Below are 18,527 nucleotides of genomic sequence, written 5' to 3'. Positions count from 1 at the left end.
TTCTCCTGGTCTGCTGAACTGTCTCCCTTTGAGAAAGAAACCTGGCTTCTCAACTGAAGCTCTGGATTGGCCCTCCACACTTGGCATAATGCCTGACACAGAGCAGAGGCTCAGAAAATCTTTACTGACTGATTGCATGATGTATGTCATCGACAGACTCTTTACTTTGAAGATCACCAGATGCAAATGTAACTGTCCTCAAATCCTGGGTCATAAAGCCAGGGTGGCCAAGCAGAGTTGTTCATCACACTGGTAAATCCCACAGGATGATTGTGAAATAACTTGTAAGACTGAGAGCTCAACCCTGCATGGACAATGTGGTTTAATGAGGAGCCCATCGACATTATAATCATTTCAAACAGACTGCAACCAGCTGTTCGCAGGAAAGGAAAAGAAGCGTGCCAGAAAGCAATGTATGAAGAAGTATTTTAATAGCTCAAACTCAAAGTCATTGTGCTCCCAATTCTGAACAGATTCCTAGAAGAGGCAACTTAGGCCATTTCGGAAGCCGGCGTTCACCCACCCGGGGCCTCCGTGCATCAGCCTCTTCTGGGTGCAGACTCAGAGGACAGCACAAACACGCCCGGCACCATTCCGGCTCCCACGCCACCTTCCTCCCTCTATGCGCTGTATCAGCTGCATTAGTTGGACTAAGGTGATGACTCAGTTAAAGAAGGAGACAAATGTTGACTGTCTAAGCAGGAACAGCCCAAGCTGGCAAGAAAAAGCACACTGCATACATAGGATACGGGAGGGCAGAGCCTCTGCCTGCGGATCTGCAACATTACATTGGTTCTGCCTGCAAACTATCAGGAAGGATTCTGCTGGCCAGGGTGTTTCTGCTGAACAAGCAAAATGACAGTCAAAAGTCTTGGGTGTCTTGTGCCACCAGCCCAGAGTCCTCGTGCATAGTCCAGCGGACAGTCTTTGAGGGAAACATGAAGTCCAGCTCATGCCTCTGCCTACGGGTCAATTTCTTCAGGAATCACCGTAATCATGATGTCTTCATTGCCCCTGCGGACAACCATGTTCAGGGTGTTTTCCTTTTTAATGAGGTCACTGACGTCATTGGCAGAGACCACCGACTGTCCATTGATGCTGATTATGACGTCATTTTCCTTGAGACCACCGCTGCAACACAAGGGAAACACAGAGGTGAGGTTTCCATTCCTCCCGGTCTAACTTTACATTGACAGAGACAAAGTTTAGAACCTAAAAGCCCATGCAGCAAACAGGGCTGGGTGGAGGTGAACTTGGATGAGAACAGTTCAGCCTGTCAGGAGACAGCATTTCCTTTTGAGATTTTTTAGGCCAAATCATCAATCGTGTCCACTGTGGAAATGCCTACCAACACTTGTGTGTGGCCTTATGATAGAATGACCCCAGAGGGGGCAAGGATGTACCAGATACCAGGTGCCACGTGCCGTGACTGCAGTCAACTTGCTTGTAATAGGTGTCGCAGCCCAGAGAGCAGTTCCTACAGGGCAGGGTGGGATGCTTCTGTTAGGAGACACCCCCCCCTGTGTAACTGCCACTACAACTCAAGACTTGCATGACACCTTCACTATGCTGTCACAGTCCTCAGTGGTCTGGCACAAGGGTCTATAAGCCTTTTTTACAAAGCACCAGGTAGGAAACGTGAGGCTCTGCAGGCTCTACGGTCTCTGTCAGCTACTCAACTCTGCCACTGTAGCACAAAAGCCACCACAGACAATATGTAATCTAATGGGCACGGCGGTGTTCCAGTAAAACATCTGTGGACACTGAAATTTGAATTCCATATAATTTTCATGTGTCACAAAATACTATTCTTCTTTTGGAATTTTTTCAACCATTTAAAAATGCAAAAACTATTCTTTGCCCACAGGCCATTCAAAAGCAGTCGGTGGTAAGATCCAGCACCCAGGGCATAGTTTGCAGGCCCCTGGTCTAGCACTGCTCTCTGGGCGTTATGTCAGCACAAGTAACACTCCTGATTGCTGGCTGAGCAACTTCTTTTCATATCACTTTGATGTCACTTGGGTAATTTTTCTAGAGGTGTTGACAGGTATGGCCTAACTGGTAACTGGTATAACCAGAGAAGGCTCTGGGAGGAGATGGGTCCGGAAGCCTAGGATGGGACCACTGCCCTTGCTCCCTAGCTAGGCCATCACGAGGACTCATAAGGAGTCCTCTGCTGCTCTTTCCATTGGGATGACCCCTAGCAGAGCGAGGGCTTTGGGAGACAGGAAGCGCTCTTCTGTTGAGGAGTACTGAGCCGAACCAGGTCGGAAGGCCTGGCTGGCAGGAATTCCAGGGATGTCCAACCACATCTGTCAAGGACGGCACAATCATCAGAGCTGATATAAAAGCAACACCACTCCCTCCCTCCACTGCATCCAGGAACCACAAGGATATTAAGAAAAGGGAAAATGATTTTAACTCACGCTTCTGCCGGGGTATCAGGAATTACTTCAATGATATATGCTCCTGAAAGCACGTCTGGGAAGTCTTGGTGGCGATCCTTCAGCTCTTTGGCTTTGCTGCTCAGGAGAAATAGCACCCATGTTAATGTGAAATAACAACGGGCCTTCTGCTGAGACTCAGCTCTCAGCCAGTTCCCTTCCTGTCCCGGAGTTTACAGTAAAATTCCTCCAGGAGTTCTGATTCTACTTAAAATTGCCTATCTACTAGAATCAAAGATTCACTCGGTAACAGCCAGGAAACTGCTTTAATCATTATTATTACTATTATTTATTAATTAATTAATAGTAGCTACCACTTAAGGAGTCAGTACAGTTGACCTGGTTTGCAGCCCCAGCTCTGCCACTTGCTAACTGTGTTACCCTGGACAGTGGCTTAACCTCTCTTTGCTTCCATTTCCTCACCCGCAAAACGGTGTTAGTAACAGAACTCTACAGTGTGGGTTGTTATGAGGATCAGATGAGGTCATCTAGGTAAGCCCCGTGCCCGGCACAGAGTAAACACGTGATAAGTGGTTGCTAGCATCATCGTGGCTGGTGATCACTGCCACCACTCTCATACCAGAAATGCCTGCACTGTCATCCTCATCCTGGAGGAGGGACACTGAGGCACTCAGAGGTCAGTTCGTTCCCAAGGTCATAAGCCAGGAAGCATCAGAGCTGGGGTGAGAACCCTGACAGCTGGACCCCAGGCCTAGGCTCTGTCTCTACACCTCTGTCTCTCCTAGTTCCAAAGACAAATAAGTGATGCACGTTTTAGTCTTGGTGAATCATCTCATCTTCTGGAGTGCTAAGAAGGGTACCACCATTCATAACATGTATCAATAGTTTCACCATCGGTAAAAAAGTAATTGATCATAAGAACCAACACATAGATATATCTGTTGCATCACTCTGCTCTCCACCTATTTTTCCTACAACAGTTTCAGCCATGCCGGCTGAGTCCACTACCAGGACTCATGAGATCACACCCGAGTTTTTCATCCAGATCAAAACACCAGCATGTCATGAGCCTGGCAACCACAGGCTGCAACCTCCACCAGCTCGGGGGGGAAACAAGCCCATCAGTCACTCCCCTCCCTCCTGCGGGGCCTGACCTGGCATTCCTGGAGCCGCAGCCCAGGTGCTGCAGAGCTAATGAAAAGCAGGTGCTCTGCGCTGGGGGAGTGGGGGGTGCACTCCTGGAATGTGGGTTTCAGCAGAACAAGTGGCCAGAGGAAGGATGAGCCGGAGTGAACCACCCCCCCTGCTGTTCAGGCCAGCCCTCAAGGAGGAGGGCAGAATCTTCTAGATGGAAGAAAACAAAAATGAAGAATAAAACAAAACAAAAAGGGGCCGAGGCTGATTTTTCCCAATGTTACTTAATTTTAAGCAGACACTGAGATGCCTTAAGGCAGTATAAGGTTTCTCTTTCCAGGGTGCCAGTGAGAGCCTTCTGAAGTTCAAGTTTATTTAAATGCAAGACACAGACACACATCCTGTTTACCCACCTGGAGGTGAGCGACATCATTCGGATACCGATATACTTCTTCTTGGTGATGGCTTTCCCTGGTGTGACAACAAAGGGACAACAGAAGGTCAGCCTAGCTGGTGGGTGTGTCGGGGACACCAGCAGCCAGGGGTCTAATCCCCCAGTCTGCAGTGTGAGGTCGGGACCAGAGGGGGATACACTGAGATTGTGGCTCAAATCCTGGTTAGGTCCCCTACCTGCTATGGGACCTTGGCAAAGTCCTATTGTTTCAGCTAATGGCCCCAAACCTAGGAGTGATCTTAATTCCTCACTGCCTCATCCTGCCATCCGGTCCTTCCCCAGGCTGACCCCTGTGCTCCACCTCCACTGCCACCACCCTAGTCGGGGCCCCCACTGCCTCTTGTCTCATCTAGATGTCTGGGAGGGGACAAGAGATTTTAACTGATCTCCCAACTTCCACCACCATCTCCAGTGGTCTCCTCCCAGCCTCTGAGTGGCCTTTCAAAGACATCAATCAGATCGTGAACTTCCTGCAATTAAAATGCAACCCAGGCCTCACTCACTGGCCCTGGCTGGCCGGCTTTCCACGCCCACCCTGTGTAACTCCATGCAGCCACTGCACTCCAGCCCCACCGGCCACTCAAGGGACCTTGTGCCACCAGCGATGCTGAATCCACCGTTCCTGTCTGACATGGGTCCCCACATCCCAGCCTGCTGGCTCCTCCTCACTTAGGCCTCAGCTCAAGAGGCATTTCCTGGCCACTCTGTCTCCACCAGCCACCCCTCCAGTCACTGCCCAGCTGGCTACCCTGCTTTATCGTCTTGGGAGCACTTGCCGCTATCTGATATTACCGTATTTGTTTGACTGTTTACTGTCAGCCCTCCTCCCCCAGCAGAACATCCACATCACACCTCAAGGGCCTCTGTTGAGCTGTCCCTTCGAGCCCCAGCCTGACCCAGAGCAGATGGGTCAATAAACATTTGTGGAATGAGTGAGCTTCCTGAATCTCACTTTTTTCATCAGCAAAATGGGATCAATAATTTCCTCCAGATAGGACACAGTAATTAAGTGTCATCAATGAATAAATTAAGTGAAATATGTATAGAAATCACCCAGGATAATGCCTGGTACATGTTAGATAGAACCATGTGAAATTTCCACAATCACAGGACAAAAATGATCAAACTGTGAGCAATACCAGGGCTTAATAAAGTGCATATTCCCTTCAGCTTCTTGGTAGGAGCTGGCTTGGCTGGTCTTTGGGACTGTAGTTTGTCCCTTTCCCAAGTCCCCAAAGGTCAGCTCAGCCTCAGGCCTGATCTCCAGAGCCCCGAGGCTGTCTAGGTCTTGCTTTACCTTTGGCCTGTCGGTCATGGGACTCAGTTAGGAACTTTTTAATCTTATCAGATGGAATTGCAAAGGAGATTCCAGCTGTCACTTTCAGAGTGTTAATTCCAATCACTTCACCGTCCTGAAAAGCAAGACATAAACAGAATCCATGAAGGTTTACCAGCAGGCACACACAAAAAGAGAGTGGAGAATTTGTATGAAACACATCTCTGAGCTGTTTCAGAGAACAAGGGGGACCCCGGAGGGAGGGGGTCCGGGGGGAGGAGGGGGAAGAATCAGAACACTTGGGTGGCATAAGCCGTGATCAGCTACGGGAGAACTAGCACACACTCCAGGTCGGTACTCATTGGGCACCTTGCAGTAAGCCCAGGGAGTTTCAAAATACACAAGGAATACATTTCCAAAATCTCCGAGTCCTTTCTCCCATTTCCAGTGACCTTAAAATGACTCTGCTGATGTCAGGGAGAAATAACCTTAGAGTTTAGGGCTGACAAGCTTCGTTAGCAGGAAAGCACATCTCAACTCAGGCAGCAGCTCCCGGGGCGCTGCAGGGGCTGGGGAAGGCGGAGGTTGGAGCAGGGGCGCAGTCCACCTCCTTTCCTCTGGTGGGAAGGAAACGCTGCCAAGAGAGTGTAAATCACTCCTTGCATGCTTCCTGCTTCCCATGAGTGCTGAGACTCCAGTCCCTGAGGAGAGGCACCATCCAGGAGTTCTTGCTATCCTGGCCTTGTTAAAGACAGCCGGGATTTCTGTAAATGACCCCTGAGCTGCCCTCCAGCTCTGACAGTCTGTGATTCTAAGGCTTCACTTTGCATGCTTAAGTATTTAAGCATAGATGTAAGTGATGTCTGTGTGAGCGGGTAACTCCTCCTCATTCCAGCCAGCTCTTAGGGAGGGTCCCTGGCCCAAAGAGAGAAGATGAGCCAAGCCAGCTCCTTCAGCAGCCCAGGAGACTTAAGGTGGAGAAGGTGATTTCTGCAACAGGCCAGCCCTGCCGCCACCTCCAACATGAAGGCTTGCTCCTTCACCTATTCCTGGATTGCACCTGCAGTGTTCATCTGTAACTCTGAAACACAAGTGTGTCCTCTGGGGTAACATTTCCTGTCCTCAACTCCAGCATGCCTTACTCTTTCCAGAAAAGATCAGTAGGTTAATTGGCCAGGATATGGTGCATTCACAGAGCTCACTTTAAAAGGATTAGATAATGTGCTTGGGCAAACTCATGTTTGAAAAGAAAGCCAAAAAAGAAAAAAAGAAGACAGCATATACATAGATAAAAACACACAACACAACATAGATATTAAAGGCCTTACCAGGTTTACTAACGGGCCTCCCGAGTTTCCATACTGAAATTAAGCAGAAGTTGAAAGGTTACATGTTTGCGTCACAACACAGGCTAATCTACTCCCTGCCTGGCAGTCTTCTGAGCACAGCGCCTAGAGTATGGGGTGTGGTTCTTTCCTGAGATGTGTTCCTGTACATCTAATATTCTTCTATAAAAGAGGAACTTGATAATTTTCAGAAAGTTTTACGTGTGCCATAAATGGGAATTCCGGAGCCCAAGAGCCACCTGTGACCATCCCAAAGCACCGAACAACTTCTCCCTCTTGGGATACGGCTGGCCGCCCACATGCTGCTGCAGCATTACAGTGGTTTGAATCTGCACAGCCCCCTCTGTGCCACACCTGCTTTGCTGCTGGGGCTGGAATCCGCACATGCGTTCTAGTTCCATTACTCCATGCAGATTACAAGAAAACTTGGGAATAAAACCCATTAGAGATATCAAGTGCATAAAACACACTGTGTTTCTTATTTCTTAGATGTGGGGAAGAAAAACATTGCTTTACAGAAAACGTCCCGCCTATAAGGAGAGCACTGAAGTGGAATAATGTGATTTTAAAGAGACTCCCTTTATGGAATAGTGTGGAACAATCCCTGCCTTGTAGACAGGTTTCACGGTGCAGGCGTAACACTCAGACTGCAGGGCAGATGGTGGCTTGTTTTGCAGGTGGACAGGGCAGAGCTCTCACTCCTCTAGGCCACGAGCCTGCATGAGGTGAGCTGCCCTCCTGCTGAAAGCTGACGACCTTAGGTCTCATCTGCATGAGGGGGTCAGAGGGAACCCCTTTGACAACACCATGAGGATCCCAACTCCACCCCTGGTTCCTAAGCCGGGCTTTCCACTGGCAAAAAACCTGCCCAACTCCCCTCCAGTGCAGAGGGATGGAGACTCACATTGATGATGGCATCTGTCTGGATGTAGTCCATGTCCGAGTTCCGGAGCCCCAGCTCTTTGCCACCTCGCTGGGTGGTGCTGACGATCCCGGTGGTGACTGTGTTTTGAAGGGAAAACGGGCTCCCGATGGCGACCACAAACTCTCCTGGCCTCAGCTCCGAGGAGCGGCCAAGCAGCAGGACAGGCAGCTTTCCCTGGAACCACAAAAGCTGGCATTGCTCAATGTGTTTAATTTAAGGGACAAATGCACAGATACTGTGGAGTACTATGCAGTGACAGGACATTAGGGAACACCAGGCCTCACAGGGAACCAAGGTCAAAAGACCACAGTCCATCTCCCGGGGGCACGGACCACACACCCTTTCCCACCCACTATAGTCCCCACGTCGCAAGCTGTTAGAGAGAGAGTGAACATGGAAGCTACACATCAAGGAAAACGTGGGGAGGCTGCTGAAGGCCATTTTGGGGGCTCAGCCCAGCTTGCAGCTATCAGCACAGACTTGCTCTGAAATCTCGAAGGCCAAGAGACACAGGGACACAAAATGGATATAGGATTTTGGGCAAGACTGTCTGGAATGGTCTTAGACAGCAAAGCCCCAGGGAAGGATCTCGAGCCAGCGCAGGGACCAGCCATGGAACTTGCCCCCAGTTATCACATGCGTAACCGTCCCAAGTCCCCTAGCACTGGGGGAGCTCTGCAGGCAGGGGACTGCCCTGGCTCACTTCGGCACCACCTGTGCTAAGTACACGGCAGTGCTGGTGAGGTGCGGGGAGGAGGGTGGGACAGCAGGCATTAAGGACCAGGGACACCAAGTCCCAAGCGGTGGCTGTTTCTCCTCTCCATCAAACACCTGTGCTGCCTGGCCTGGGTGGGCTGACAGCAGCCCAAGAAGCCCTGACTCCCAGTCCCTGCAAAGGCCAGGCAGAGTCAGGAGCCCCAAACAACTCTTCAGAAACAAGCAAATCTCCCCGGTTCCTTTGGCCTTAGTTCACTGAGTCAGAATGAGTAGCCACCCTGAACAACACAGACTGGGCCCAGAAAGCAGAGAGCGAGGCCAGCCCTCGTGCTGACTGCAACCAGGAGTCCTCATGTTCTATTGCAGCATCTCCTCCGCCAGGGATGGAGCAGACACTAGCTGAGGAGGTGGGGTGAACACTATGCCCATTTAACAGATGAGGAAACTGAGGCTCCAAGAGACTGAGTGACTTGACACAGAGAAGGAATTTAAACCTGCAACCCTGGCCCTGAACCCAGACTCTCTCATCTACTACACAGCACCACGCCACCTATATCACCCAACACACACCAAATAAGGAAGATGCTGGGTAAGAAAACTCACAGAAGGAGAAAGGAATGTTGAGGAAAGGGTCCAGGACCTAAGGCTGCCTCTAACCGACCACGTGAGGGGGAGGAAGGCCTCAGACACAGAGCAGAGCACCGTCCGTGGCCAAGAGCACAGACCTGGAGCTGGGCTGCCTGATTTAGATCCGGCCTGAGCTAGCAACCACTCAGGTCCTCAGTTTTCTCATCTGGAAAATGGAAGCAACATAGTGCACCTACCTCAATGGTCTGCTGTGAGAATTAAGTGACTTAAGCCCTGGACGGCTCTGTGAATGCCGCCTGCTCATGTAAACATCATCTAAGTGCTGGCTACTGTTACCAGTATTGGGGTCTGCACAAACCCAATGGGGAAACCCCACCAATGACACTCCCACAGCTGGTCAGCATTACCAGCCTTGGCATGGGTCTGCCTGACAGTGATCCCTTCCCCCTGGGGTCACCTGAGGCTGAAGCATGGGGTGCTGCTGGGGGTAGCACTCCCCATGCAACCCCTGCGACTCAAGCTCCTCGGTGCCCGATGGCTCTCCAGCAAACTCAGCCACAGCGTGTTTACCCTGGGCCTGTGCCAGCAGCCCCTGCCAGGAATGACGTCAGCCATCACAGCACCCGGGTGGGACAGGAGTCAGGGCCGGCGATGGGCACACAGCCACACAGGGAGAGGCCCACTGGCGACACCACCATTCCTTCAGGGCCCAGGACTGGCTGGAGTCGTGTCTTTGAGGCCTTTGGGGCTGGGCTTGAAGGGTGGGCAAAAGGACGGGGTGGCAGAGGCTGCTGGGGCTGGGTCAGCCTGGCTGCCCGAGGAAACAGCTGCAGGGCAGGAGGTCAGGCTCCAACACAGAAGGGGGGCCCAGCCACACCAGCTCAGCCGCACTTGGGAACCACGTGAGAAAGTGACGAGGCAGGACTTACTGTGGAGATCTTAATCAGCATGTAGCTCGTCCCCCACCCACCCACCTCCACCTCCCAGGAAGGGAGCCGCACCAGGCCATACGTCTCCAGGGCCTGGAGGAGCAGATACACAAAGACGGCTCTGCCTCCAGCTCTTCTTGTCCAAAGTCTGAGCTCAGGCCCCGAGGATGCTGGGGGACAGCAAACGCTTTGGGGGAAACTGTGAGGACAGAAGGTTGAGACCCCAGGAGGAGAGGCAAGGAGAGGACCTGCATGCAGCTCCTGCTTACTCACTGGCAGGGCCCAGAGCACCCCATGCGCAAGCCTGGCTCACGTGCAGCACAGCCGTCCACACTGGGGTGATCTCACGGCCTTGGACAAGCGGGATACTAGTGAGCCCAGAGGGTCTCCCCAAGGACTCGACCTCACTTGAACACACAGGAGAAGGCGTGGAAACACAGGTGACATGTAATCAAACCCGCACACCAGTTAGCATCTCGATTGAGTTTGTATTCAATTGTAAGACAGAACTAAGCAGGCAGACACATATGGAGGGGGTAGGCGGATGTCCTATAATGTAAGCCCTGCATTTATGTGAAGGGAACTAACTTCTTGCTGCCAGTTATCAAAGCACTTTCATGGCAACCTCAGGAGTTAGGCCATATTTTCCCCTCAGTTTACAGATGTGGAAATGGAGGCCCAGAGATGGAGGGATTTCTCACAGTCAATGAGCAGCCTGGCCAAACTAGAGAACAAGCTTCTCAGCTCTCAGCCCTGTACTCCCAGGATGCATTAACCAGAATTTTAACTATAAGCAGAAATTTCTGCAAGGGAGTGATGTGGTGCAGATGTGTCAGCCAGGCCGGACTTAGGGTTCTCCATGAGGACAACCTGCCCTTTGGGACCATGTGTCCTCTGCTCCCCACAGGTGCTGGGTGCACAAGCCTCAGGCTCTTGAGCCTCGCTCCACATCCATGCAGGGCTCCTCCTCACCTCCTCACTTGCCCTCCTCACCTTGGGCCTGTCTCCTAGGCAGCTACACCTCTGCTGGCCAAATTCCTACTTGGTAATTAAGCATTTTATCCCATACTGTCTAGACATACGCTCCACGGGGGGACTTGGGGGAGATGAAATGCAGATCTGGCTGGAAACACACAGCCACACTATGGCCTTGACCTGCAGATGCCACGAGACACTCTGGGGTCACACATTTCTAGTCTGACGCCCCTGATCTGCTGTGGCAGGCTGGCTCCCACGCCCACATCAAAGCCGTCTCTGGGCCCCACTGCAGACCCGCCGTCTGAGTCTCCCTTTGAAGCGGCACTAGCCACAGGCCATCCTGAAGTCACCAGCCCCTCTCCAGCAGCCACTCCACCCACCTCAGCAGCTCACTGGAGCCTCTCAGCACACCTAGAAGTAACCAGGGCAGACGTCCACCTCCCCTTGACGAATGAAAAGGCCAAAGGGACAAGGGGGAAGAAGGGGGCACACGTGTCCCATTCCTCACGTCAGGTCCTCACACCACTGGGGAAATAAAGATGTGGGCCGGGGGCTTGCACAGAAGGGGTGAGGGGGCAGAACCAAACATGTCCCAGTGCCGAGGAGGAGGCCTCGGGCCCTGCCAGGAGAGCCTGCAGCTCGTGTTTGGCCCAAGTCCTCCTAGGATGAGGGATATTCCACGGGGAGTCCATCACACTGCCAGTTCTCACACTCACAGGAGGAGCCTGGGAGGCCAGCAGAAGAGAAGGAACGTCCAGGACAAAAACACCCCCGCCATCATCTGCAGTGACTCACTGATGTTAAACGGTGTCCTCACTACAGAGCCATCGAGAGACTGACCTCGAGAGAACACGAATCCCCCAGCACCCGAGTTGTCAGCCCCCTGCCACCCAGGTAGATGCAGAAACAGCTCAGGTGAGGGTGTCAGATGCCCCAGACGCGGACTCCACACTGACCATGTCTACGAAAGTTACTAAACACTAGCCACAAGCAAAATAGTGACTTGTAGTAGTATCTTGTACTGCTAGTAGCGTATTAGATTTAATGCCAAAACTTGGAAGGTTTAGTTCCATAGCATGGTTAAAGAGGACGCTTACCATTAATTTCAACTACAACAATAGACAACAAGCAGGCCGGGCAGCATTGCTTTCCCTAAACACCACCTACACGAAGAGAACTTTCTCGCAGATATTCTCTGAGTTCTCCCTGTGCTTGGAGCCAGGAACCTAAAGATCTAGGAAGTCCAGCCTCGCCTCCAAGCTTTCTGTCTGATGGGCAGAGAGACACACAAGCCACCAGGACACACAGCAGTAAAAAGAGGCAAAGCCCATCGCCCTCTCCAGTGGCAGATAGGCCCAGAATCTCCTGTAAGGGCTAGACAGATGTCAACACTAAAAATGATTTGCATGCATCAGTTAGGGCATTTTCAGCTAACAAGCAACAGAAAACTCAACTCAGAGCGGGCTATGTTTTACTCAGTTCTGATAACTTCACAGGCTCAAAGACAACATCAAGAACAAGGATGCTCCGTGTCCCCTCAACTGCAGCCTGTCCTCACAGCCACCAGACAGCCACACCGTTCTAGACATCACGTAAAGACAGGACATGCCCAGTGGACGCATGTCTCTCCAGAAGGGCAAAGGAATCCCACAGGTGTCTCAGTCCTCCTCACGGTCACAAGGTTACCCTCGACAACCCTTTGGTGGGGGAAGTATGGCCCCCATGACTGCCTTAGACCCCTCAGGATCTGCCTGAATCAGGAACGGGTGGGATCAGGGTGGACCTAAGACAAACCCGGGGTTCTCCCAGCAGGGAAGAAGCCAGCAGGTGGGCAACAGCGTCCCCAAAGCCTGGGGAAAGTGGATCGTTGTAAAGTGATGATCCTAATACCAGTACCTAATAATGTTTAGAAAAATCTCTAATACGTGTACTCTCTTTCATGCCAGTTTTTTTGAGGGGTGGGGGCAAGGAGAAGTCTGCTTACAAGGAAAGCCATGGTCACCAAATTTCCTTGGCAATGACAGCAAGATACAGTGATCTGAGCAGAGCCAGGCCAGTGTCGACAAACCCACTCCTTACTGGCAAGCGCTAGGTCGACCCAGCGCTTCCTCACACTCTGTCAACACACTCAGCCTGTACAACCAACTGTGCTGTGGGACAGATGAGGGACTGATAGCCCCACAGCAGGTGCAGGTGGCAGTAGGACTAGAACCCTCCCTCCTGGTGTCCTTCTCACCAGCCAATTCTGCCCACCGTCCACAGGCTCAGATGGCCAGCCAGCGAGGACAGAGCTGCTCTGTGATCCAGATCACTCCAAAGGGACAAGCGATGGGAGTGGGTACAACATGAAACAGGGCAATGGGGGAGTTTAAGAAACATAGGAACAGAGGCCAGCCAAAGAAAGCTGTCAGTGGATCCCCGAGGGAAAGGCGTGGCTACGCTGTTTATCCGATCGTATCTTTGTGGGAGTCTGTCTTATCCTCAGCAAGCCTGGGCTGAGGAGTACAGGCGGCCTGTCTGCACAGCCTCAGCCCTGAGGGCTCTGTGTGTGCCAGGAGTCCATAACTGAAGGACGGTTGAACCCAAATGGCCAGAATCCCACCAAAGCAGAAGAGCTGGGCCTGTGCTGGGTGATGTCCCAGGCTGATGGCTGGCCTTGGGCTCATTCTTCAGCATCCACTGAGGTGGTGCAGAAGTGCTGATTTAGACCAAGCACAGACGTGCACATGCAACATGCATGCACACACACACACAACACCAATCGATCTGGTGCAGAAGTGCTGATTTAGACCAATACAGACATGCATATGCACACACGCACGCACACACACAACACCAACTGATGTGGTGCAGAAGTGCTGATTTAGACCAAGCACAGACATGTGTACACACACATGCATGCACACACAGACAACACCAATCAATCTGGTGCAGAAGTGCTGATTTAGACCAAGCACAGACATGTGTACACACACATGCATGCACACACAGACAACACCAATCAATCTGGTGCAGAAGTGCTGATTTAGACCAAGCACAGACATGTGTACACACACATGCATGCACACACACTGCCACCTCGGGCTCCACATATGTTGGGAGGACACTGTCCCAGGCAGCAGGACATCTGGGTTTGGTCTTGTTTCTGTATTTACTTTCTCTGTGATCTTGGGCCCCTTGATTGACATCTCTGGTCTCTGTTTTACCAACTCTAAAATAGGGGAGTTGAGCCTTATAATATCCAGTATCTCAGCTCTGACAATTAGGGTTCTTTCCAGAAGGCCTGGTTGATTTCCAAACAAATTTACAAGCAGGAAATACTTAAATGGGTAAGATCAAAACAGGCACCAGGGCCTGTTAATAAATCTCTTTTCATACAACTCCCTCATGTGATCAGATGATCCCTACAATGTTCTACAGGCATAAGAGGAGAGGGAATTCCTGGAATTCTCCAGATGTTGGCTTGGCTGACAAATCTCTAGACAGTACCATGAAAAGCAATATCCCAATAATATTTCAGCTTCTGTTCAGGGGCTTTGCCTAACTGCCTGCTATGTTCTCAATGTCTGTCCCTTCCAAAGCTCAAGTGGAATTTACTTCCCAATATGGTATTTGAAAGGTGGAGCCTTTAAGAGGTGATTGGACTGTGAGGACCATACCCTCATGAATGGATTAACCTATTCGTGGAGTAATAGGATAATGTTTAGTGGGCTATCAGTGAGTAGGCTGGGGGCTTTATAAGGAGAGTAAGTGGGCATATAAAATGTTCCTGCCTAGCCCCCCCCCCCATGTGATGCCTGCGTCACCATGGGGCTCTGTAGAGAGATCTCACCCAGAAGGCCCTCACCAGATGTTCCCCTGGACCTTGGACTTCCCAGCCTCCAAAATTGTAAGAAATAAATTTCATTTCTTTCTAAATGACCTAGCCCTGGGTATTCTGTTATGAGCAACAGAAAACAGACTAAGACACAGCCCTCGGATGCACACTTGATCACAACCTCATTCCCTGAAGCCTGGAAAGAAGAGGAATCAGACTAACCAATAAAACCAAACTACGGGAAAACTAACTACGTTTTTTTTTTTTAACCTAATGAGCCAAGTCAGTTACTTCTTTCTCTCCTTTGAAAAGTACAAAGTGCCTGTGAGTTATAAAAACATTTTGTTGCTGAATCTGCAGAATCCCCCGCATGCACTAGCTGCCCAACACACTCATTCTCAGCAGCTTCCAGGCTGGCCCTGTGTTGGCTGAAGTTTGCTTCAAAGGTTCATGTTGCAGCAACTGGCTGCAACTCAACTGAGTGATTCAACGTGCCTTCTGGAAACAGTTATGCTAACCTTTCATTTTCTTTTAAAAATATGCAATGGAGAAAATAGCATGTCCCCCATACCCAGCAAGAAGCAGTGCCTTAGAACTTGCATGCCCCAAGAGGAAAAACACACTAGGCTGCAGAGTGTCATTTAGGGGGATGTTAGCATCTAAAGACTTGCTTGAGAGCGAGTGGGCCAATCTGGGTAAAGAGGGAAGTGAGCCAAGAGCAGGTGAGGGGCAGGGAAAGGCAGTGGGTCAGTGGACTGTGGACCCACATGAACCGAAGATTGGCTGAGGTGGGCTACTTAGGGGCAGGACCAGCTACAAAATTTTCAGGGCCCAGTACCAAAAAAAAAATGCAGGTCCTTTTTCGAAAAGTAGATTAAAAAGTGTCATTAAAGGTACTAATATATAACTTTTTCTTCCTTCCGTATTCCCTTTCTCAGTCTATCATGAAGTTTTTATTTGCTAGTTGTCCTAGTCCTTCGGGCACAAAGACATTCACAGAGCAGGGAGTGTGGACACCCTCATGACTCAGTGCACCATCCGTCAGCTACCAGACCGCGCATGGCATCTCCCCTTTCCAAGGGCCCACCACCCCAACCTACAGAGGATGCATGACCCCAAGGCATTGCCACTTCTGTGCCAGAACACACTAGGTACCTGGATCAGGGTGGGCAAGGCTTGCCCTGGCCTAATGGCCCACAGAACACATGCTGGCACTGTCAGCCCGAATCCTGCACCACGTGCTGCCTGAGATGCTGTGGGGCGCATGTCTAACTCTGAACCACCCATGCCCACAACCCTTCCAGGGATGAAGGGAAGCAATGATCACCGCACAGAGACAGGGAGGGGAAGGTCAGAGCGGGCCAAAGATCCCAGGGGAGAGGGGAGTGGGAAGGCAGTAGGAGGAATCACGCCTGAGCGAGGCTCCAAGCCTCTGAGCACTCTCCATTGTCTCACCCAACTTCACGTACAAAACACAAATTCAGAGATAAAATTGGGATGGCAACTTCAGTGCCTACAAGCCCTTCTGAGCACAAGGCCTGTAAGCACAGGACACAGGCCCGTGAAGCCCGCCCTGCCAGAGAAGGAGGTGGTGGGCCGAGAGTGAGACGCTTGGGATTCGGATTAGAGACAGTGGAGGTTATCAGCGACGACAGGGTCAAGAAGGGTGGCTGCGGTGAGCAGAGGGGCAAGACCATGGAGTCAAGAGGCCGGAGCAGTGCTATGGTTCGAATGTTGGTCCCCTCCAAAGTTCATGTTGAAACTTCATCTCCATTGTAACAGTACTGAGCGAGTGAGAAATCTGACTATGTTACTTGAAAGGCAGGGCCTTTAAGGGGCGACTGGACCATGAGGTCTGTGTGCTCATGAATGGGTAATCATGGGAAGGGGACTGGTGGCTTTACGAGGAAGGGAACAGAACACGTGAGCACATTCAGACCTCTCGCCACGTGATACGCTGGGCCTCCCCAGAACTCTGCAGAGTCCCCACGAGGAAGGAGGCCCTCACCAGACATAACCCCTTGACCTCGGGTTTCCGAACCTCCAGATCAGTAAGAAACAAATTCCACCTCTTTATAGATGACCCGGTTTCAGGTATTCTGCTATAAGCGACAGAAAATGGACTAAGGCAGGAAGGATCTGCTACGTGGGCACTGAGATCACCAACACGTGCGGACTCAGAAGAACGCAGTGATGAAGTCACCGTCAACTGTTTCCACAACCAACGTGTTGTTACTGCTGCTGAGGGACGGGAGTAGAAGAGCAGGATGGACAGGAGGATGGTAGAGCGGGACAGACAGGAGAAGCAGGGGGTGACAGAGGGAAAGAGAGAGAAGAAGAAAGGGAACAGAGGGTGTTGTGCAAAAACAGAGAGAGAGCGAGCAAATGGAACCACCTTCCCCCTCTCTGTTTATGGACACCACCGTAATGTTTAGTCTCCTATAAGCTGTGTCAAGGAATGTCTGCCATCTCAGACACTCCCTCACTCTTGTTGTTTAAACCACAAAATGTCGACAGTGCTACATGGGAGCCCAACAGCCAGTGACTGCATATATTCTGTGGCATTCAGAGGAGGACAAGCATTGTCTTGGTCAAGTCTCACTCTCGTCTTCCCCCTACGTCGTCCCCTCTCATCCGTCCACTTCTGTCCACTGACCTCAGCGTGGCCGATGCTGCTACAACAGCGTTTGGCCATGGCAGATGCTCAATAAATATTTACAAAAATCAATGAATGACTAAGTGAATAAATGAAAGAAAGAACAAACAAGATCTTTTTTTTTTTCTTTTTGACCTTTTTGAGACCGGCCGCACCGCGCTCAGCCAGCGAGCGCTGTGACTGCACTGGTCATCCCTATATAGGATCCGAACCCGCGGCGGGAGCGCCGCTGTGCTCCCAGCGCCACACTCTCCCGAGTGCGCCACAGGCTCCGCTCCAGAACAAACAAGATCTTTTTTTTTTTCTTTTTGACCTTTTTGAGACCGGCCGCACCGCGCTCAGCCAGCGAGCGCTGTGACTGCACTGGTCATCCCTATATAGGATCCGAACCCGCGGCGGGAGCGCCGCTGTGCTCCCAGCGCCACACTCTCCCGAGTGCGCCACAGGCTCCGCTCCAGAACAAACAAGATCTTAAAAGACCCATCGGGATCTTAAAATTGGGTAATGACTGGGGTTAGCCAAGGCTTGGCATTTCAGCCTGGGTAACTGACTCTGGACGTGGCCTGGCTTTCAGCCGTCTAAAGCTGTAAGCTCAGGGCTCAGGGAGGCAGAGGGAACAGCTAATATCCACCAGCTCTATGTGGTAATAAAGCGCTATGGTGCAACTCTGTATGGTAGGTTCAGCATCCAGCACAGCAGCCCCTCAGTGTCTGTGGAACTGAACTGAAGGTGCCCTGCCTCCTTATAACCCGTGACCACCTAGAGCCTGTGTAGGCCCTCTCTGCAGGGAAGCTGCCCAAGATGTATATCATTTTTTTCCAAATTTATTTGCAGATGTTTAAGATATGGATAACCTCCTCTGCATAAAAATAATTTGAGATGGTCAACGACATAGGGCACATTATAACAGACTAATTAAATATATATTCATGGCATAAGATGAGAGCATAGAGAAAATTCTAACCCCAGGGCCAATGGATTCTGTGAGCTGCCTGGCAGAAAAAGCAAAGATGAAAATCCCATGAGTCACGTGTCCCTGTCATCAGATCCTGCTGCCTTTTTTAACAAAAGTGACTTGTTAATTAGCAGGTTTATTAGAATAATCTGTCCTCGATTCGCCAGAAGGTCTTATTTCTCCCTTGCCACAGAAAGTGGCCTGGATGGTTTTAGGAAACCAGTTATGGAAAACCGCATCTCTCCTGCCAGATGTGGCCAGATCATTATGAGCCTTTGTATTTTCAGACTCTTGGGAGATTGACTACAACAAGACACTGGAGCTTTCCAGAATATGAACAGGAACCC

At 50.9% G+C, this 18,527-nt stretch overlaps 1 protein-coding gene across 1 annotated transcript in view; it reads right to left on the bottom strand.

Annotated features, from left to right (window-relative positions):
• Window positions 1–409: 409 nt before the first annotated feature.
• The window catches only part of HTRA1 (HtrA serine peptidase 1), a 52,368-nt gene continuing 34,250 nt past the window's right edge, over window positions 410–18,527 (bottom strand). The window contains exons 5-10 of the mRNA XM_008571116.1: window positions 7,520–7,714; window positions 6,598–6,630; window positions 5,291–5,405; window positions 3,953–4,010; window positions 2,427–2,522; window positions 410–1,131 (exon numbers count right to left, since the gene is read on the bottom strand). Coding sequence (XP_008569338.1) covers window positions 963–1,131; window positions 2,427–2,522; window positions 3,953–4,010; window positions 5,291–5,405; window positions 6,598–6,630; window positions 7,520–7,714 — 666 coding nt within the window. The 3' untranslated portion in view covers window positions 410–962. The remainder of the gene's footprint in view (window positions 1,132–2,426; window positions 2,523–3,952; window positions 4,011–5,290; window positions 5,406–6,597; window positions 6,631–7,519; window positions 7,715–18,527) is intronic.

The sequence above is a fragment of the Galeopterus variegatus genome, unplaced genomic scaffold, assembly GCF_000696425.1.
Source record: "Galeopterus variegatus unplaced genomic scaffold, G_variegatus-3.0.2 Scaffold661, whole genome shotgun sequence".
NCBI lineage: Eukaryota > Metazoa > Chordata > Mammalia > Dermoptera > Cynocephalidae > Galeopterus > Galeopterus variegatus.
The sequence above is the reverse complement of the archived record's forward strand: the minus strand, read 5'-3'. Positions and strand labels throughout refer to the sequence as shown.